Raw genomic sequence first — 22,749 nt, 5'->3', positions numbered from 1 at the left:
CGCGATGGGAGAGGCCACAACAGTGAGAGGCCCGCGTACCACGAAAAAAAAAAAAAAAAAAAAAAAAGACGGTTTCTGTGAGCCAGAGAATTCAAGCACAGGGTTGAATTTGATTTCTGGCAGCTCTGCTGCTGGTCCTTCTTCAGATGTGCAAGAGGAAGCACCCAGTGACAGAGGGCTTTTGCCACTTGCGGAGTACAAATTGGGCACCAAAGAAGATATCAGGCAGACAACCTGGAACAACATTGCCCTTCAAACTAGACAGGTTTCTCCTTCTGATGAACCAGCCTAACGACTTCCACTTGAGAAAAGGCATTGCATGGTGAGGAAAGAGAGGCACTCCTGATAAAGGGAACTGGCAGGGAATCTACAGGAAGGGCAATTTGTCAGCATTTTCCTCCTGTGGGCCCGGGGTGCGGGGGATTGGGGGGGGTGACTTCGGCTTGGAGGTTCTTAGTTTCTTAACCTGGATCCTATCAGGAACTCCTTGAGGGTGTCCATCATCTCACCCGTAAGATAGGAGGTTGAAATTGACGATGCCTGAGGTGGTCTGGCAGTTTCTAACCTCCAAGGGGCCAACCTCCAGCCTCCCCAGGAGCATCAAAGGCACACAACTGGTAGCTGCAGGCAGAGGCAGCCCAAACTCACTCTGTTCCTTCAGCTAAGCCCCCGGGGATCATGTCATGTTGTGCAAGGATTAGCCATGCACAGGTATTGTGCAGCGACGAGGTGCCATAAGGTGGGGCTTCCACTGAGAAGAAGGGGACCGAGTACTGATGGGACCCTGGAGGGTGATGTGCATTAGGAACGAGCTCTGTGGCATCCTGACATGCAGCAGCGTTTAGCATCAACACAGGGGGACTGAATCTCTAGAAGTCGGGCCCCTCTGAAAGGAAGTAAAACATGCTCTGGAACCACCACCGTGCTGGGGAGTGCCCCACTCTAAAGGTGACCCGGCAGGGGCTAAGAGGTGACTGACGGTGGCCGAGGCTGTGACACAGACTGCTCTGGGAGGTGATATGCGTGCAGTCCACCTGGGTGGGCCACCTCCGGCTTACCTTGGAGTCTGTGTGGGAGCCTCCTTCCTTCCCTACCGCGTCGAGGTCAGTCACACCTCGGCTGAATTCCAGGGCATCATTCCCTGGGAGCGGGGCCTCAACCGCGTCGATGTCCGTCTCCTCTGCGGTGGCCGTGGAGGCCCTCTCGGCTCCAGTGAGCTGGCGGCCTACAGGCACAACAGAGAGGGCAGGGAAGGGAACAGCCACACTAAGAACAACGTCCTACTTTCCCAACACTTTAGTTTTCAGCCGTGTCACGCCTAGGGACGCCACTGGCTTTGTAACATTTTCACATATCTTTTCACTCAAGTCCGTTAAATTTCCAATCCAGTAAGATGTTCTCATTTTAATATCCTTTTAAAGTCCAGAAACAAAGACAACATTTCCTCAAGCCTGCACATGACTGCTTTGCCAAGCTGGCATGATGTTTATGTTGACCGGGCGTGGGCACCCTGGAAGAAAGGGATGACAGTCATCTCGACCTCATCCAAACTCAGGAGTGGAAACAGCCCAGGGAAAGAACACTGAACTGGGTGTCTAGAGATGTAGGAGTTTCCCCCACCATGCTCCTAATGGACTGTTGGATAAGGGGTAAATCACCTCACTCCCTGGGCCCAAGTTCCTTCAACTATAAAGTGGAGGCTGAGTTAGGTGGGTGGGAAGGTTGCAGGCCTGAAAAATAAGGACAAGGAGATCCGAGGCCCCATCCCACACAGTACATCAGTTTCCCATCCTCAGAGACTGACTCTGACTGTCCCCCAGGACCAGAAGCTAGGGAAGGGCCCTGGAGAAGGCAGCAGTGGCAGAGGAGAGATGGGTGGCTGGTTTTCATGCCTTGTCTTGTCTATTTCCCATTTGCCCCTTCCTACTGAAGACAGTGACCATGTCTTTGATCACATGCTCAGCACATGTATGAAATTCCTACTGTTTCTTATTTTTCTTCATTCCTTGTTCCTCTCTTTCCTGGGCTCTATAAAAACACCTGGCAATTCTCAGGCATTTCCCAGGAAACATTTTTTTATCTACATTTGGGATTAGGTTCATCACTACTGTCTTCAAATACAACTTCTTAAAAGGCTTCAGAGACCAAGCACCAATCGTAAAACTGCACAGGCTAATGTAAGTAGGAAGTATGAAGAGTTGATTCCCTAACCCTAAGGCCAACCCAGGGAGCCAGGCTTTGGTCATTTGAGGGCCTGCCCTGTAGAACAAATAGTTCTAACAAGTCTTCTCGTGCAAACCCATACGAGTCATCGGGGGAAGCAAGGCAGTATTCAGAAAGCTAACCGCGTGCTTGGTTTTTCTCCTGGCTGCTCTGGGAGCTGGGAGATGAACTGCTAAGGGTTGCAATGGCATGGAACAGAAAGGAGGGCCCTGGACCATGGCCTGGCAGGGCAGCTCTTCAGTTCCTTTGTAAACCAGCCGGCAGGAGCATAGGGAGTGGGCTGCTTTCTACCACCTCTTGCACCCAGAAGTGACCTTCTTGACAATGAAGAGGTTGATCCTGTGAGAGGGAGGCCGATGGATGACTCGTGACTATTTCTTAGTAGGTGGATGGTGTTGGGAAATGAGCATCTGATTCTCCTTGCCCGCAGAGGAGTGAACAGGGTGAACTGGGCCTGAGTTTGAGGAGAGATCTCCATCAGTCATCAGGAGGGACTGGCTCCTACAGCACCAGGCATTCATCTGTCAGTGCACTTAATTAGCACATGATAGCAACTGTGCCCTTCTGGTCTTGAGACCAAGGGTGTATTTCATTCATGTCTCCCAAGGATCTGGCACAGAGAAGGTGTTCAGTAAACACTAACAAAGGCAACAGTGTCACGACAGGGTAGAACAGGGAAGTGGGCTATAAGAGGAGGCTGCCCCTCATCTCTGGAGATCCTAATGATGAGAACTAAGCAGCCCTCCAGAGGGTCTGGAGATGCCCAGGCCAGGAGCCCAGAAGGGAATGGAAAATCTCTTAGGTTCTAGCTCTGCTTCTGGGGGAGTCATTAAAACACAAACTTCTCAGCCATTCTCTTTGTACTAGTGGAGTTCTCAAACCAAGCCTGACGTACATGAGTCACCAACTACGGGACTGATTTTTGAGAGACTTCCTGCCACTCAGTGGGTTCTTTGATGATCACATTTGGAGTCTTATAGATTTAATACAGCTAACGGGTAGAGAGTACAAGCATACCTATTTTATTGCACTTTACAGATATTTCATTTTTACAAATTGAAGGTTTTTGGCAAACCTGCATTGAGCAAGTCTACTGGCACCATTTTTCCAACAGCATTTGCTTACTTTGTGTCTGTGTCACATTTTGGTAATTCTCACAATATTTCAAACTTTCTCAGTATTTGTTATTAGGTGCTATTCATTATTTGTTATGATGATCTGTGATCAGTGATCTTCGCTTATAATTATTTGGGGGCACCATAAACTGTACTCATATAAGACAGTGAACTTAATAATTGTGTTCTGACTGCTTCACTTGCCAGCCACTCTCACCTCCCACTCACCCTGCCCATCTCTCTTCCTTTCCTTGGGCCTACCTATTCTCTAAGACACAACAATATTGAAATTAGGCCAAATAATAACCTTACACTGGCCTCAAGTGTTCAAGTGAAAGGAAAAGTCACATGTCTCTCATCTTAAATCAAAAGCTAGATATGATTAAGCTTAGTGAGGAAGGCATGTTGAAAGCCAAAATAGGTCAAAAGCAAGGCCTCTTGCAATAGTTAGCCAAGTTGTGAATACCTAACCCAGATAAAGGCCCTAACTCTCTTAAATTCTATGAAGGCTAAGAGAAGGTAGGAAGCTACAGAAGAAAAGTTTGAAGCTAGCAAAGGTTGGTTCATGAGGTTTAAGGAGAGAAGCCATAACTATAATGAAAAAGTGCAAGGTGAAGCTGCAAGTGCTGATGTAGAAGCTGTAGCAAGTTACCCAGAAGATCTAGCTAAGATCATTAATGAAGGTGTCTACACTAAACAACAGATTTTCCATGTAGAGGAAACAGCCTTATATTGGGAAGATGCTGTCATTCAGGACTTTCATAGCTAGAGAGGAGAAGTCAATGTCTGGCTTCAAAGCTTCGAAGGACAGGCTGACACTCTTTAGGAGCTAATACAGCCAGTGACTTCAACTTGAAGTTGAAGCCAATGTTTATTTACCACTCCGAAAATCCTAGGGCCCTTAAGAATTATGCTAAATCTACTCTGCCTGTGCCCTACAAATGGAACAACAAAGTCTGGGTGACAGCACATCTGTCGACAACATGGTTTACTGAATATTTTAAGACCACTGTTGAGATCTACTGCTCAGAGAAAAAGATTCTTTTCAAATTATTACTGCTCATTGACAATGCACCTAGTCACCCAAGAGCTCTGATGGAGAAGTACAATGAGATTAATGTTGTTTTCATGCCTGCTAGCACAGCATCCATTCTGCAGCTCATGGATCAAGGAGAAATTTCAACTTTCAAGTCTTATTATTTAGGAAATACATTTCATAAGGCTATAGCTGCCATAAATAGCAATTCTCCTGATGGATCTGGGCAAAATAAATTGAAGATCATCTGGAAAAGATGCACCATTCTAGACACCATTAAGAACATCTGTGATCCATGGGAAGAGGCCAAAATGTCAACAGGAACAGGATTTTGGAAGAAGTTGATCCCAACCTTCATGGATGACTCTGAGGGGTACAAGACTTCAGTGGAGCCTGAAGATGTGACTGAATTGCTGCAATGTCATGATCAAACTTGAACAGATGAGGAACTGCTTCGTATGGATAAACAAAGAAAGTGGTTTCTTGAGGTGGAATCTACTTCTGGCAAAGATCTGTAAAGACTGTTGAAATGCCAACAAAGGATCTAGAATATTACATAAACTTAGTTGATAAAGCAGTGGCGGGGTATGAGAGGATTGACTCCAATTTTGAAAGAAGTTTTACTGTGGGTAAAATGCTATAAAACAGCATTGACTGCTACAGAGAAATTGTTTGTGAAAGGAGCATCAATCAATGTGGCCAACTTCACTGATGCCTTATTTTAAGAAGTTGTCCCGGGCTTTCCTGGTGGCGCAGTGGTTGAGAGTCCACCTGCCGATGCAGGGGACACAGGTTCGTGCCGCGGTCCGGGAAGATCCCACGTGCCGCGGAGCGGCTGGGCCTGTGAGCCATGGCCGCTGAGCGTGCGTGTCCGGAGCCTGTGCTCCGCAACGGGAGAGGCCACAGCGGTGAAAGGCCCGCATACCGCAAAAAAAAAAAAAAAAAAAAAAAGAAATTGTCCCAGCGCCCCCCACCTTGGCACCCACCACCCTAATCAGTCAGCACCCATCAACACTGAGGCAAGACCCTCCACCAGCAAAATGATTACGGTTTGCTCAGATGATAGTATTTGTTATCAATGAAGTATTTTTAAAGTATGTACAGTTTTTTACATATTGTACACTTAATAGACCACAGTATAGTATAAATATAACTTTTATGTGCGTTGGGAAACCAAAAACTTTGTGCTACTCGCTTTATTGCAATATTCATTTTATTGCTGTGGTCTGAAACTGAACTCGCAATATCTCCTAGGTATGCCTGTATAGTAACAGATCTGTTAGAACCAGGGGGGTAAACCTAGGGTAGAGAGAAAGAACAAGCTAGATGGAGAGATATTATTATTGTGTGTGTGCCTGTTAGTGTATCAGATAACATGATATCTCAAAAAGGGACCCACAGCAAACAGTCTTCTTCAGGTCCTATCAGACAAGGGACAAAATCTGGTATTTGCAACGTTCCTGATATCGACAAGCCCAAGGGACAAGAAATGATATGAAAATCTTCTGGTAAAACCAGGAAACTTACAGGATTGGGCACTATGGATTTCAAATTATAATAGGGACAGGTAAGACTGAACTTGGGGTAGCGGGTGGTGCTTTTTAAACTGTTTATTTAAACTATACTGGGTACATTGAATAGTCTCTGGACATATGCTGATTTCATTCATCTATTCAATAAGTATTTGTTAAGAACCCTGTATACAAAAGAAATATACTGGGCATAAAGATGAATAAGCAAAACCTGTGCTTTCAATGCTTCCCCAGCCTGATGGAAGAAACAGACATAAACCACAGATGCAGCATGAGGCTGTATCACCTATGAGGGAGCTATCCAGGGTGCAAGACAACAGAAGAGGAACATCTAAGTCAGGCAGGGGTTAGAGAAGCCTGCGCAGAGGGGAAACACTTCCTGAGGCAGGAGTACCAGCTAAGGCAGGTGAAGAAGCAGGCAGAGGGGAGGGGAGGCCATGGAAGCCACCCTAGGCAGAGGGCAAGGTAGGGGCAAAGACACAGAGGTACAGAAATCCACAGCATAGTTGGAGACACTGTAAATGACTCTGTGGGAGGGACCTGACCAGGAAGAGTCAGGATTTGATCTTCAAGGAAGGAAAGCAGGTTAAGTAATACCAAAAGATATTCATTTTTTCAAATTTCACCTAGGGATGATGTGGAGGATAGATCTATAAGGGACAAGATAGAAAGCAATACTCTAGGTGAGAAAGATGAGGGCTTAAGCTAAAGAGGTGGCATAAGACAGAACAGAGGGGACAAATCTGAAATACCTTCAGGGGTGAAGAAATCATAGGACTTGGTAACCAACTGTCTGTGGGCAGGGAAGGGGGAGGGAAAGAGGGAGAGAGGAGGAGATGGGGCGGGAGAGAGAGAGGAATACATGTAGAATGAGTTTTAAAACTCTGATTTAGATGACTGAGTAGAGACTGGCATCCTTTAGGGAAAATTGAGGAGAAGGAGGATTGTGGATAAGAGAATGAAATTGTGAGAGTCTGTAGCAGCTAACTGGAGATATCCACTATTCGTAAGTGGAGAGTTCAAAAAAAAAAGGTCTGGACTGGAGATAAAACCACGGGAAATCAAAAAAGAGCATAGGGACCAATCCCAGGAGAAATCCCCACACCTGAGGGGTAGGTAAAAAGAAGAACCTACAAAGGATGCTGGAAAGCAGCTAGCGGAGAAAAAAGGAAAGAGTGTGGGGTGGCGGTGGGGGGCCCCAGAAGCTGGGGAAGGGGAGTGCTTCATTCCCAGTGGTGCACACTGCAGACAAAGCCTGGTTCAATTGGCCGACTAGGTGGCCCTTCAGTGACCTGGACTAGTCGTTTCAGGAAGGACTGGCAGGCAGCAGATCACTGGAGGTTGAAGGGCTAATGGCGAGGGTGGGGTAAAACGTAGACAATGAGTATAAATGTGTCTCACAAGAAGCTTGACTATGGAGAGGAAAGAGAGAGGCTGGGAGAGATGCAGGGACAAGGAAGGTTTGATTTTTGTTTTTTTATGATGGAGGAGACTTGACCTTATCTATTTGCAGTGGGGGGAAAAGTCAGCACAGTAGAAGATTCAGGTGATGATTCAGGAGACAGAGCTGATGGCTCAGGGTTTAGGAAGAGGCGAGATGAGGGGAAAAGCAGAGGCAGTGAAAAGTTTAATCTCGGACAGAAGAACATCGTCCACCAAGATAGAAACTGGGGATAAGGGAAAAGGCAGAAGGACTGCTGAATGGCAAAGTAGCCTGGGGCCAAGTCTGGGGACCACAGATGTGTAATGGACCAGTGTCACAGGGCAAAATGGACAGGTACTGTTGGATGAATGCACAACTTTTTACATGTCAATTATACCTCAAAATAAAATGGTTGGGAAAAAAAAGGATTATCAGCAGCTCAGTCCAAAAGTACTTGAAATGGCCACTTTTTGCCTCAAAATTGCAACACCAATAGCTTAAACTCAAATAGTGCTTACTATGTTCCAGGTACTAGTTTAAGGGCTTTACATGTCTTAACTCATTTATCCTTATAACCACCCTGAGAGTTAAGCACTATTATTATCATCCCCATTTGACAGATAAAGAAACTGAGGCACATAGCTGGTAAGGCTGGAGCTGGGGCTCAAAGCCTGCCAGTCTGGCTCCAGGCTTGGTGCTTTTAACCACTGCACCACCTCGTCTCCCAACAGGCTCACTGCTTCCACCTGTAGTCTCAGCCACCCTGCTTTATCTTCTTCACTGCATCGACATCCCCTTAAAATGGTCTTGTCTGTCATTTGTGTGATCCGCCACCCCAACTTTCAGTGTGAGCTCCTTGCCAGTGGGAACCTTGTCTTGTTCACAGTATCCCCAGAATCGAGCCTGGCACATGCAGAAACTTGATAAACATCTGCTGAATGAAGGAAGGGAACTGAAACTAAGAACCAAAGGATCAGGCAGTGGTGGCCTGATGAGATGGAAAAGCAGTTGTGGTGGGAGCGTGGAAGTGACACAAGGTCAGTGGTGTGCTTGCTTGAATAAGCCAGGTCCAGCAGATGTAACGGGTACACAGTAAATACTCCTGAATCCACTGCTCACGGTCTAGATGGCAAGAGTTTTATTTTTATTTATTTTATTTTATTATTTTTTTTTTTTGCGGTATGCGGGCCTCTCACTGTCGTGGCCTCTCCCGTTGCGGAGCACAGGCTCCGGACGCGCAGGCCTAGCGGCCATGGCTCACGGGCTTAGTCGCTCCGCGGCATGTGGGATCCTCCCGGACCAGGGCACGAACCCGCGTCCCCTGCATCGGCAGGCGGACTCTCAACCACTGCGCCACCAGGGAAGCCCAAGAGTTTTATTTTTAAGAAGCTCTAATCTCCAAAGGGCTCCAAGCCCTTCCCCACGTTGGATTGTCTGCTGCCATGGGAAGAAGGACGCCTCCAGGGGGACGGGATCTCTCCCAGGAAACCCTCTCCAGGAGTCAAAGCAACTGCACAGGGCAAAGCAAGGCAAGCGGAACAGGGGCAGTGGCCCCACCTGGCTCTGCGCCCCGGGTACTGGCTAAGGGCAGCTGCTGCCAAAAGATACAAAAGATAAATCTCCCCCAGGGTAGGGAACGGTGGGAAGAATGAGGGAGGAAAGAAAGGCAGGCAGAGAAAGAGAGAGAGAGGCAGCACACACAATGAAAGTGAGGACCTTCATTAAAAGCGCTCCCGAAACCCAGAAGGGAAAGGGCTGACAAGACATCAAAGAAGATAGCAAAGCCTCCGCACTTTCCAATTCCTCCAGAGTAAACAAGTTTCCTCTGCATAACAAACGGCCTGCCTGGGGCAGCTCCACTGGAAAGATAAACACTGCATTAAATGAAAGCTCCCTAATGTGGAAGCAAGATTCTTGTTAAAAGGAAAAGAAAACCTGCCAACCAACAGTTCCACTGTGGAGCTTCAAGGTACCCCATTACAGAGAAAACTCCTAATGGAGTCAATAAATTCTGGGTGAAGAATTTACGGAACAAAGGAACGTGTTCCTAGCAGTTTATAGACAGTAAGGAAGCAAGTGGGGCTGTAAAAGGGAAGTGACTATGGGGATTGATAAGAAAATATTTCCCATCTCAGATCTGTAGAATTCCCAGCACTGATACTCAAAGTAGGTTTCACTTCACGGCAATGGCACTATACACCGCAATCAGAGGGCACCTGATTAATCATTTAATGTGGATGTGTCATAAAATCATGGGACTTCAGAGATCTTCTTGTCCACTGCCCCCACGACATAGATGGGGTCACGTAGTTGAGACTCTGAACTGGAGAACTGGCTAATAGCTAATGTGTGTTTAGAATGTATTACATGATAGGCACAATGCTGATTTACATGCATTATCTCCCAACACCCAGCAGATAAGAAAGATCCAGAGAGACTATGAAGTTTGCTGAGGGTCACCCAGCTGAGAAGTGGTAGGGGTAGAGTGCAAGCCCAGCTGTTCAGGTGCCAGAACCCAAACTCTCAGCTGCTCCTCTAATCTGCTGGTCCAACACTCTCTCCATCATGCCACACTGCCTTTTCATTTCTGTGATGGTTAATTTTGTGTGCCAATTTGGCTGAGCCATGGTGCCCAGATATTTGACCAAACATTATTCTAGATATTGCGGTGAAGGTATTTTTCGCATGACAGTAAACATTTAAATCAGTAGACTCTGAGTAAAGCATATCACCCTCCATGATGTAGGTGGGCTTCAACCAATCAGTTGAAGGTCTTAACAGAACAAAGACTGACCTCCCTGGAAGAAGAGGGAATTGTGCCAGCAGACCACCTTTAGATTTGAACTGCAACTCTTTCCTGGATTTCCAGCCTGGAGCCTACCCTGCACTGGCCACACCTCCACGATCACATGAGCCAATTCCTTAAAATGGGGTGTGTGTGTGTGTGTGTGTGTGTGTGTGTGTGTGTGTGTCCCTGAAAAATACAATTTACATCACTCCACAGGCCAGATTCTCCCTTACATGAGTTGGGGAGAGCCCCTACCACTCCTTTTACTCTGCAGAGATGCCAATACGATATATGGAGAGCATATCCAACCCATGCTTGACCCCCTTAAAGAGATACACTCACTGCTTTGACATCTTAAACTCTGTAACAACTATACTGGGCCTGACAGATTTCCCTAAAATGAACCGAGATGTTTCTACATGTAGAACATCAGTTACATTCTTCTTTGGGAGAATGGTATACAGAAGGTGCCAAATAGCTGAAATCTCACGTATATTACTGTAATTTGAAAAAATTATCACCAAATAGGTTATAAAAGGAGAGGTGCATGTAGTTGATGGGCCCATTATCTCGACGCTGACCACCTGTAGTCAGAAGAGCGTAACCACGTTGGTCTCTATCTGCATCCTCAGCCACCATCACTCATCACCATCAGTACCCTCTTCAGCCTTCCAGTCTCACCCTCTAGGCTATATCACCTCAATTCTACCCCCCAACCAAGGTCATTGTTCTTCATCAAGAGGCCTGTTTAGAAGTCACTCCCTGATGAAATTTCTACTCAATCTCCACGCTCATTTTGGCACAGAGTAAGCACTGAATAAATGCAGTTGACAATGACTAAAATGACACTCATCCCTTGCCACAACCACTGACCATGTTTATCAGTTTATTCAACAAGTATTTATTATGCCAGGAACAGTCCCTACCCTGCCAGAGCTTGCACTCTACTGAAGACAGGAGGACACCATGTATCTGGTAGACAGTGGGCAAAATGCTAATGTTAACAGCATCAGCCAGGAGTGAAAGGAACATAGGAATGTAGAGGAAAAATGTGTTTAAATTTTCGGGAAGGGGAAAGGAAGAGAATGGGACAGTGGAAGCTGGAAGGCAGGCTTCCCAGAAGACAGGATAGTGAAGGATGAGTAGAATGGCTGCCTGGGGTAAATGCAGGAACCACAGAACAGCACTGACAATGGCTGGAGGGTACATGATACACTCAGGGTACTAGGGGAGGAGTGGGGGAAGACAAGACAGAGAAAAGGATAGGAAGGGATCCCTACTGGAATCTCTACTCACCCCCAGAGAGAATCCTTCCTAGTATCACGGGAAAACATATCAACCCACCCCCACCCAGAAGACCCCTGCAGGGTCTAGAAGGGGAAGGAAGGAGTAGCTCCCCACTGCAGGAGGGAAAGAAGACCTACCCCTCAGAATAGTCTATATGAAATGCTATCCAGCTTTTCTCTCCAAAAGGCCAAACCATACCATCCTGACCTCTTTTGCAAATGGCTGAGAAGTTAGTACTGATTAGGTGCTCGGAGGCTAGATCAAGCTCCTCAGACAGGAGTTCTGTGATAAGAACACAGTTTAAACACTCAACCTCTAGGTAACCTTCCTATATCCAACCCCTTTCACTCCAGGAATAAATGGCTTCACCAGAGACAATGCCCTTTACTTTTTGATTAGAATTTCTTTGTATATGTGCATCCTGGCTGCTAGTGGTACCGTGGGTTTGAAAGCCTCTGGGGCTTAGCTATGATTCTCCACCAACAAGGGAGCAGGCCATTACCAAAGAACAGTTAATAACATAAAGGTATCAATCTTTTCCAGCTAGCAGCTCTGAGGGCAAATCCTCCAGTTCAGAAGTGAGCAGATCAGCTTCTGTTCTCTGAGCAACATGGCCAGCTATAGGTCTGGTATAACGAAAAGTACATCTTTCTCCCACTATTGCCACCTAGTTCCTTTTTCCAGAATGAACCACAGTTACCAGTGTCTTGTGTATCATTCTGGAGATATTCTATGCAGAGTAGGCACATATATGGTTTCATGTGTATATGTTTATATACATATATATACACACACACTTTCATTTATACGTATATGTTTTTCTACAATATAATTGGTAGCGTAACATATCCACAGTTCTACACCTTGATTTTTTTTTAATTCAACAAAATATCTTGGAGATGACTTTTTATTAGTTCATAGAGTATACCAACTCTGTGTAATATCCCATTATTTGTAACCATAATTTATTTTAAAATCCCCTCTTGCTATTTCCGATTTTTTGCTTTTACAACAAATTCTTTGCTTACGTAACTTTACGTATGCATTATTTCACACATGTACGGGTTTACCCTTAACATGAATTCTTTGAAGGGAATTTGAGGGTAATTTGGGGGTCAAAGCATGTGAATTTTCAAAATTAATGATTTCCACATTTTTCTCCATAGGGATTCTACCTTTATCACACACTATGTCAACATGTGTGTCTGGGTTTATTTCTGAGCTTTCTGTTCTGATCTATTCACGTACTTATTCATGCGTCAGCACAGTTTTACCTATTATAGTTTTATAATATGTTTCTGTGCCTGGAAAGCCACTCCTCTGTCATCACTCATCTCTTCCAGGCTTTCTTCTATTCTTGTTTTTTCCCATATTTTAAAATAATAATAGCTAACATGTATTTGGTGTTTACCATGTGCCAAGCACCAGACTCAGCATTTGAAATGTATCTGCTCATGTAATCAACACAAAAATTCTATGAGGTAGGCACTATTGTTATCTCTATTTTTTCTAAAAGAGGAAACTAAGGCACAGAGAGGTTATGGAACTTGCCCAAAATCACACAGCCAGTGACCACTGCAGCTAGAATATAAACCAAGAGTCTCTACTCTTCACCACTTTGCTATAATGCCTTTTGCAGTATGAGATTTCTTTTGCTATTTTCTAACTTCTTGAATTGAATGTTTAATTAATTTGATTTTCATGATTGATCATTTATTAATGTAAATAATTAAGCCTTTGATTTTCCTCTGAGCACTCTTTTATCTGTATCCCACAAGTTTTGAATATGATAGCTTACCAAGGTGCCTACTTTGCTGTTAAAAATTTGTATTGTAAAATTTATAGATTAATGTAAGGAGAATTAACATTTTTATGATGTTGAGATTTCCCAACCAAGAACTTTCCAATTGTTTATGGTTTTCTTCATATAAAACAGATATGTTTTATTATGATTATTCATAGGCATTTTATCTTTTTAAATTGCTATTTTAGTGGATATTTTCTTCCACTATGACTTCTAACTGGTTGTTGTTGGAATAGAAAACCATAGTTATCCATATGTATTTATTGGACCTCACCTCTTTAACTAAATTCTTTTATTTCTAATAGCTTTCAGTTTATTTTCATGGGTTTCCACATAAAAATGTATAAACAATATTAACTTTTTGCCCAATACTCATACTTTCCCCCCCCACATTTACTGTTAGATTATAGAGATGATAAAAGACACCTTTGTCTTATTCCTGACTTTTAATGAGACTTGAAGATTGGAGATATTGGAATAATGTCCACACTGAGGGTTCATAAAACTATAGAATTTAGAAATAGGAAAAAAAAAACCTACTTAGATAACTGTAATTATCTTCTTTCTAATTTGTTTTATGAAGGTGCCTTTGTATGGTAATTTTCTTTGGGGTCTGACTTGGTAGCATAAACAGCTCTACCTTTAAAATGTGTTTCCTGATATTCAGTTTAAGTGCTTCTTTGTTTGATAGTTTAAATATCTTTAATTTTCTGTTATAAAAGTAACACACACTCCTTAAAGAAAATTTGGAATATAGAGAAAAACGGAGAAAATCTAATTTTTTAAGTGAACTGATTGCTTGCACACACGAACACACACACACACACACACACACACACACACACAAGAGGACTCTCAAAGGACTTGGTCCTGGTAACATGGAGGAGGGGAGACAATTGAATCTGAATGTGGAGGAAATTGTTTTCAGAAGAAATTTATTTTTCAGAATCCAAAAATCTAGTCAGGATAAGCCGATCCTTAGGACTGTTCGCTGGGCTGAAATATCCCAAAGATATCTTTGACTATCTGACCAATTCTCTCAATCTTTTAGCCTGTCTTCTCCCCACCTCTCCGGAGGAAGTCACCCAGTCGGCAAAATAGCCCCACACTCTGAATCTGTGAACCAGGAGGAAACAGGCTTCTTCTGAGGATTGGCTCAAGATTAAAACCAGACCGCTCCCCACCTGAACATCCCCATTCCTTGGCCACCTTTCACTTCCACTGCCCCATGCCGTGTGTCTACCTGCCTGTCCATCCACACCCACAGCAGTGACCTACCTGGGTCCCCCGAGCTGTTGCTGTTCCTCTCACTCTCCCCGTCTTCCTGGCCGTCGGCATTCTGCTGCGTGTGCTGTAGGCTCAGCTTGTGGCAGACCTCGAAGGCCTGCCCCACCGTCCGGACTATTCGCATAGCTTGGCTCTGGGAAGGAGAAAGGAAAGGAGAGAAGGGAGGATGTGGAGACCCTCTATAAGGACACAAGAAGGGCCGAGGTGGGAGAGGATGTGCAAGAGGCAAGCAGACAGAAACCCATGAAGCCAGCAAAGGAAAGAGATGGAAAAAGCTAATGTTGTTTGGATGTGCACATACTCACAAAGAAGAATGCAAAGACATTTTGCCTTCCTGAAATACTCCAGAAAATAGAAATTGTCACCACAGTTCTGAAACAATCAGTCAACTGAATGGACAGATAGCAAACATCCCAATTCTGGACTTAGCCCAGTTCCACCTCCCAAGTTTGACAAAAGTGGTTGATATGCTTCAGAATTCTTTGCCAACCATTATCAAATGTTCCATGGGTTCATCACACTAAGAGTAACTCAGCCATCTTTTTTTTTTTTTTCTGCTGGAAGCGGTGGGTTTCCCTGGTGTTCCTGCAGACCAAGGTTTGATAAGCCATGGTCTAAACAGCAGAACCAGCTGAGGCCTCGAGTCCAAGTTCCCTGGGACACCACTGGCAGCCAACGGTATCTAAGGTGAGCTTCCCAGCCTTGCTCTAAAGATGTCTCTCACTGGGTCCATTCTTTGGCTACTTCCTTTCTTTCTTTTTGTTTTTTCTTTTCTTTCTTTCTTTTTTCTTGCTATTTAACCTCTTCCTCTAACTGCGCAAGCACTGAGCTTAACCCTAGCTCCCAGTATTCCACTACTAGGACAGCAGGAGACAGGACAAAAGAGCCTGTTCCTGGAAGGAGTCTCAAGTGGCCCACATAGGCCATGAGGAAAAACCACATGCAAGGTTTTCAGGGCACGGTCTTCTAACTGGATAACTGATTATAATTTGATAATCGGTCTGCTTTCACATTCTTTCAAAGACTCACTGAATGACTTCAGTGAGAGCTATGCAGAGTTTAAGAGCTCAGGCTGGGAAAGCTTAGGTCACTGCTCTTTTTACACCAGTGGTCCCCAAACACTCTGCAACCACAGACTGCACTGCATTTAACTGTGGCTGTCACTCTATGCCTTGAGTCTAAGATTAATCACATCTTGGATGATCTGATTTCAGGTCAGTTGTGACTACCTAATGACACCATCAGTTCACCCAACACATTAAAAAAACCCCAAGGTAACATCAGCAGTCAAGGAGATCTTCTCATCAGCAAACCGATGCAATTATAGACAGACGCACAGTCCAATGTTTTTTTTTGTTTGTTTTTGTTTTTTGGGTTTTTTTTGTAGTACACGGGCCTCTCACTGCTGTGGCCTCCCCCGATGCGGAGCACAGGCTCTGGACGCACAGGCTCAATGGCCATGGTTCACAGGCCCAGCCACTCCGCAGCACGTGGGGTCTTCCCGGACCGGGGCATGAACCTGTGTCCCCTGCATCAGCAGGCGGATTCTCAACCACTGCGCCACCAGGGAAGCCCGAGTCCAATGTTTTGATAAGCCTGTAAGGCCTTGTTGAGGATAAATGTATGATTCATTTACGCTATTCATAATTTCGAAATTAGCTCATATTTCTCCATTACTATCTTCATGCATCCCTAAGGGCCTTGGATCCCATGTATGGAACTACTGCTCTAATTCACTCTCTGCTAGGTGTAAGTCCCCAAGTCGCTACCCTTACTATTTCCTCAAGCCTGGCATTACTTCTGTGTTCCCCCTTTTCATTTCAGGCCAGAGTATTCATGTTAAGATGAAAAGGCATCTTGGCCAATCGTCCTCATAGGCCTACTTCAGATCTCAGTCTACTTCTACTCCTCCTGATGTCCCTCAGACCACTTCCTAGAAGTGACCGCCTTAGCACTCAAACCTCTCTTCGCCCATGATGCGAACTCCAGGGATGTTCTTAACGGATCTCTCACCTGGAACGTCCTGACGTGCCTGGATGATGAGAACTTTAAGTGAGGCAGGAAGAGATGAGTAACTTCTGTGGGATCCCCCATCACCCAGTGGCGGCTCAGAGCCTCTGTCCTGTACATCCAACCTTAACTTCCTCCTGTTTACCAAAGGTTAGGCTTGGGCCCCTTCTCACACCACACGTTTGTACTATCTAAAAGATAACTGCTCTGTCTGCGCTGGAAGTTGAGGAGTAGCAGGCACCGGTCTTAAGCAAGAAGCCCCCACCTTTCTCACTCCCAAAATACATTTAAAAAGTGTCATTTAGAGGGCACAGTCCCTAACCAATCCAGGCCAAGCACATCTTTCACATCTCCTTTGGCAAGCAAGCTGCGCTCTGATGAGGAGGCTGAGCCAGGAAGCTCAACCCTCAGGTGAAAAAGAAGATCCTGTTCCACTCAAAAGTGTTCTTCCCCCAGGCCTCCTTAGATCTGTTGTGACTTATTCTCTTTATGAGAATAAGAGCAGACTGCCTGTGGTTAATCTTTTACAGCAAAGCTTACTACCAGTTTACCAAACCTTAGAGATGCTATATTCTACCTACCAAATATAGCCAGTGTCCATTACACAGAGCCTTTCCCCTTTTCCCTTCTTCTGACTTTCGGAAATTTTGCTCTCTTACACATCTTTACAAGAGGCAGAAAAGGACAAATTTGGGAGGTCTAGAAATAAAATATAGTAAGTCTAAATGATATGTAGAGATTCCGTATTTAATTCCATTACTTCCTCATCTTCCATAAATTAACCCAGATAAATCATACTGCATAAGTATCTGCAAAGGCTGAGTTAGTCTTTTCCCAGTTGTAATATTACCAGAGTACAGACCCAGTTTCCCTCTTAAAAATATATACTCACACAGAAAATTCCAAATTCACTACCACATCCATTGCTACAAAATCTCAGGTTCTCCTAAGGAGGACATGTTACAAATCCCCCCAACTCTGTAAGTCACAGATACCTCCCTTAACTAACTTTTAAGATAATATTAAAAAACGAAAGGGACTCAAGTGTCCCTGAGTCTAAGGAATTAACAGGGGAAAGGACAGGCTCTCTAAAGTTCTCTTTGGGAGGAAACACTCTGATTTAAGTATGAGGATATAGCTGGTGGGAAATAACTTTTCAGAGGACCTGCATTTCTCATGCATCACACACTAACTGCGGATGATGGGATACACTCAGGACTGAGCATCTGAAGAACCTGGAACCCAGCTCAAATCTCTGTTCTGCCACCTTAATCGAGGACAAATGTATGACACACACCCACCGGTTTCAACCAACTATGTACAAGCCCAAAACGGTCGTAAGGAAGTGGCTGGTCTTAATGCTTAATATTTGTACTCTCCGTGTCTCATTTTCACATTTTTGTACATTTACTAGGACAAGCAATTGACCCTCACCTCTATCTGATTCCCCTGAAAAAGTAGAAAATGCAGACTTAGGGTTCACTGGTCCTGACTTTCCTATGTTAGAAATGACTCCCACCTCCCTGGCCTTCCATTTCCTTCCTAGCCCCCTTTACCAGAGCTGTTCTGCAGAACATCTCTGTAACTTCAACGGAAAAGTGAATCACTGATGTGTATAGCCTCTCCTCCACCACACAGAGGAATAAATACATGGCTAACATATATGAGAGCACCTCCCACAGTGCTTGGCATATACCAAGTGCTCAAGAAATGTTTTATTCTGAATATGGAATTCACTGCACCAAAGGGGAATTAAGACATAAAACAAACAGTAGTGCAGGAAAGGCTAGGCGTACTTTATCAATAATAGAAACGTGAAGACATGAAGGGAGCTACCTCTTATGTAGGTATGTTAGCATCAAAAGGGCTAAAGCCATCATCTCTCTGTCCCCATAGCAACAGAGAAGAACTGGGCCAAATCATCTTTGGTCTGAGCTGGTATGAAGGTTTCTGCTGTGAGGAAACTGTTGAGTAAGAGTTCTAGATTGGCACATTCAGTGCTAAATGATTTCATTTTGATTTATCCTTCACTCCTGTTTAATGTGAAGGCTGTATTTCCATTCACAGTAAAAGGACACAGTAGCATGTTTTATGAAGAGCTCTCCACACTTGAAAACATAATCAAGCTACCCTATCTGCTTTACAGAATGATTATATACATGTAAAAGAACAGCCCTTCCCACTCACCACTCTAGCAGTTAGAAGAGGCTGGGTGGCTCCTAATTCTCTCACAAATGACTATGTGAATTCAGAGGGCTCTTGACCTTTTAGGCTCCCCTTCCTTCACCAGTAAAAAGTCTACTTTTAGAAGATTCTACATAAGGACCTTGTTGGGGAACATTACTTGAAGGTGGCTAGGAGGGCCAGCCTGCAGCTGGCAGGGGCTGTCCCTCCCCTCACTGGTGCCATCTTCTCCCTGCATGGTCATGCTGGCCCCTGCCTGCCAGGCCTACCCCACGTGGTAACTGGGCCTTCCGGTCTTCTAAGCAAGAACACTGATTCTGCCTGCACCTCGGAATGCAGGAATCACACACGCTGGAACTTATTTTAATAAACCATACCTAACTCAAGGGGGAGAAGCTTTAAGAAGAACCCATTCCATCGGGCCCCACAGGTCATCACGAAGCAGATGCTCATAGCTCCTGACCTTTGCAAATCAAACTGGGGCTTTAAAGTTGTGAAGATAGCCAGGTATGAAGCAGAGCAAATAATTAGCATGTTGGGAACGCAGCCTTTTCCAGCTCCGGGATATGGTCATTCTCTGGAATTTACTAGGTTTTTAAAATTTTTATCTATCTATCTATCTATCTATCTATCTATCTATCTATCTATCTATCTATCTATTTATGGCTGCGTTTGGTCTTCATTGCTGCATGCGGGCTTTCTCTAGTTGCAGCGAGCAGAGGAGTCATCAGATGAGTAAGGAAAGTGAATAGAAGAAGCTCAAAATGCAAGGTGTACATGATGATGATGACAATGACAGAGAATGAAGAGAAGACTGGGGACACACTTCTTACAAGTAAGTGTCTTTCTTAGTCTACTTAGCCTTTCTTAGTGTAAACTTAGTTTTCTACTCCAGTGTACATCCCCCTCCTCCGCCACCCTGTATCTCCTGGGAACTTGAGATTTATCTGCCAAGTGCTTCTGAATTCTAAGGAACTGCAGCCCAGTAAGTCAGTTCTAGGACAACTCACAGGTTTATAATTCTTTTCATCTACCACAGCAAGAAAGTACAGTGCCCCTCTCTTGACCTTAGCCAGCACAGAATCTCAACAAAAATAGAGCTGAAGGTCACGTTTCTTTAATGTGTTTTTTGAACCTTAGTAAAAGATTTAAGCTTATATCTACCAAATGATCTCAATCTATAGAATCTGCAATGCTGAAGCAAGAAAATATATCTGGAATTCTACATAGAGGAGGATCCAACAAACTAAGCCTCTGAAATGGGAGATGGATTAGGTTTCTGTCTAACAGGTTATTTAATGGCCTTGATCATATAATTTGATCAAGGCAATGCCTTGGACACTAGAATATTGCTACTATGGGGAAAGTTTAGTTTCAAAGTGGGTATGACTTTCAACATTGACAGGAGATAGTGGACCTTACAATTTCCAATGGGCTGCTGGGTTTTCCCTTGTACTCTGCTAGTCCATGAACCACAGTACCATAGAGAAAAGAAGGTCAAGTTATAACCTTAACACTGTCAGTAACCAGCTAGGTGACTATGGCCAAGTTAATTCACTTTTCCAGGTACTGATTTCCTCTCCATTAACAGAGAGGTTTGGACGAGATCAGTTCTGAGACTTATGATTTCTATATTTTTGACTTCCCAACCCAACCCCACCTCAACATTTAAGATATAAAAAAAAGAGGTTGCTTCCCTAAATTTAGGACCTATCTCTCCTCCATTTCTTGAGCTTGGCCAGAAAAGTGACTTATTCTTTAGCACATGACTGACATCATCATTCAAAATCCATTGCAAGCTCTTAAGGACAGCTAAACTTCTCCACTGTGGCCCCTAATCTGATGGTGACAGCAATATAGGAGGAAATGACTTCTCCTAACCCAAACCAACTGAGCTGTGATTGCAGGCAGAACAATTTCATGAAGATAATGGGGAGATTCCTGTGGCACCTGTTAATTACCAACGCTTCATGCACTGATGTGCTAATAAGTACAGTCACACGTAATCGGGGCAGACAGCCACATCCTCCTGGGGCTGAGAGAAAATGACAGGAGTGGGACAGCTACTCCACTGGAGAGGTCAAGAGACCACACAGAGGCTTCACAGGAGTCAAAAGGCCGTGCAAATGAATACTGTCATTATATTCCCTAAGGAGGAGAAACAGGAAAGGTGTGATATTAGGAAATGTCTCCAATGCTCTGGGCAAGGAAAAGACCCTCTCCTACCCTTCCTTTCTGGCACTAGTCTGAATAGTGCTGGGATCTCCCCAGTACAATCCTGGTGATCCTTCCCAGTCACACAAAACTTGTTTCCTGAAGACCACCTCACTCCACATACGAAAAACAGCATTCCCGAGATGCCTTTCATCTTATTTGGTGTCTGGAGAAACTCAGATCCAGAGAGGCTCATGTATCTCTTATGAACTTTGTGTAACAGAGTTAAGTGGCCAAAGCTCTGGACTAGGAAGCAGGAAGCTAGGTTTTTATCTCAGTGGCAATGTTGACTCACTGTGCGACCAATGGTAATTTACATCCCTGGGCCCTTTCTTTCTCCCACTGTAAAATAGAGTCAATATTGACCAAACAAAGATACTAAGAGAAAAAAAGGAAAATTTATGTCAAAGAGACTTGGGCCATTCAGAGTGAAGGAGCTCTTCATACCCCAGTAACAATTACAGTAGAATCCGGTTACAGGTAGGTCTTGGAGAACAAAGCTACTCCTCAGTTATGCAACTTCCTGATGAAGATAATAAAATGCAGTGGTTAAAAAGATGAGCTCGAGTCAGACTTTCTGGGTTCATTTCTGACTCCACCACTCATTATGAATTATGTCCCTTAAGTCTCCATTTTCCCATCCATAAGGTGAAGAGCATGACAGTACCTACACCTCACAGGGCTGCTGAGGGAATGAAGTAAGATAATTCATATAAAGAGTCTAGAACAGTCATGAGCACATAGCAAGTAACCAAAACTGACTGGATATCATTTGACTTAAAATAAGGCTAAAACTTGGAAAATCTAGACTAATAGATGAATAGCCGGTAGTATGTTATCTTCCTGAAATATTCTGCTATCTAACTTCTGATGAAAGCCCAACTGAAAAAAAAATCAGCTCAAGATTAAAGTCCCCAAGATGAGAACCAGATTGTCTATATAGGTAACTAAAGGAAGATCCATAGGTATAGAATAACAACTGCGCTGGGAGCGAGGTACAGGGAGGTCCTCTACCAGGCAAGTTGAGACACCTGACCCATGTTCTCTCCCAACATAAGAGACAATCCTGTTCTCCATGGTGAACTGTAAGGTAAGGATGACCCACATGAGAAGCCTGTCATGGGAAATGTGCCATGAGTACCCACTCGGGACATGTGATGGGAACAGCAATAACCAAGCCTTGACATAGCAAGGAGCTCATACAAGGTTTTTCTACGCTATAATCAACACAAGGGCTCTGGAGAACACCCAGGTCCGCTGGCTTCCAGTAAAGAGACCACCATACTGACCTCCAACAACCCAGAAACATCCCTGCAAGACACTTATACTCAGAGTATTTAGTCCTTTCCCCCTCGCCTCTTAAGTATTCCTATCATGTGCCAATTAAAACTCCTTCCCAAGCTAACTATTATCTCTCCAAACCAGAAGGGCTTTACAAGAAAGTAAATCACCAGATCTGAAGACTAACCAGGATAAGCGTGCAAAACCTTGCAGACATGTTCCCCACCCCTCCCCAACTGTGCTTCCTTTGCTGAATGATTAATTCACTTCTCTTTCCTGGCTTGGAAACTAGCCCTTCCACCTATAGTTCAGCGGCAACAGGGCTCACAGCCCAGGCTGTCTGGAAACAATTCCCTCAGCTTCATGGCTACAGGCCAGCAAAGGGCCTGAGAACCAGCTCTGAAGAGTTACAGTCTCAGTAGGTGAGGGTAAAAGGGATATAGAAAATAAAAGAGCCAGAGATCAGGATTAGCTCTGAGAGCGATGAAACATGGAAAACACTGATATGATAGGGAACCAGATGACTACTCCTTTGTCATTGGGTAATAAGAACTTAATTCTGTCC

At 44.3% G+C, this 22,749-nt stretch overlaps 1 protein-coding gene across 6 annotated transcripts in view; it reads right to left on the bottom strand.

The window, feature by feature from the left end:
* LOC131741133 (carboxyl-terminal PDZ ligand of neuronal nitric oxide synthase protein) overlaps window positions 1–22,749 on the bottom strand; it is a 307,112-nt gene that overhangs the window by 28,590 nt on the left and 255,773 nt on the right. For all 6 annotated transcript variants that reach the window (XM_067039975.1, XM_067039957.1, XM_067039951.1 and 3 more), the window contains exons 6-7: window positions 14,487–14,628; window positions 1,059–1,225 (exon numbers count right to left, since the gene is read on the bottom strand). In XM_067039975.1, the coding sequence (XP_066896076.1) occupies window positions 1,059–1,225; window positions 14,487–14,628 (309 nt within the window). The remainder of the gene's footprint in view (window positions 1–1,058; window positions 1,226–14,486; window positions 14,629–22,749) is intronic.

The sequence above is a fragment of the Kogia breviceps genome, chromosome 1 (genome assembly GCF_026419965.1).
Source record: "Kogia breviceps isolate mKogBre1 chromosome 1, mKogBre1 haplotype 1, whole genome shotgun sequence".
NCBI lineage: Eukaryota > Metazoa > Chordata > Mammalia > Artiodactyla > Physeteridae > Kogia > Kogia breviceps.
This window is presented reverse-complemented; position numbering and strand designations above follow the sequence as displayed.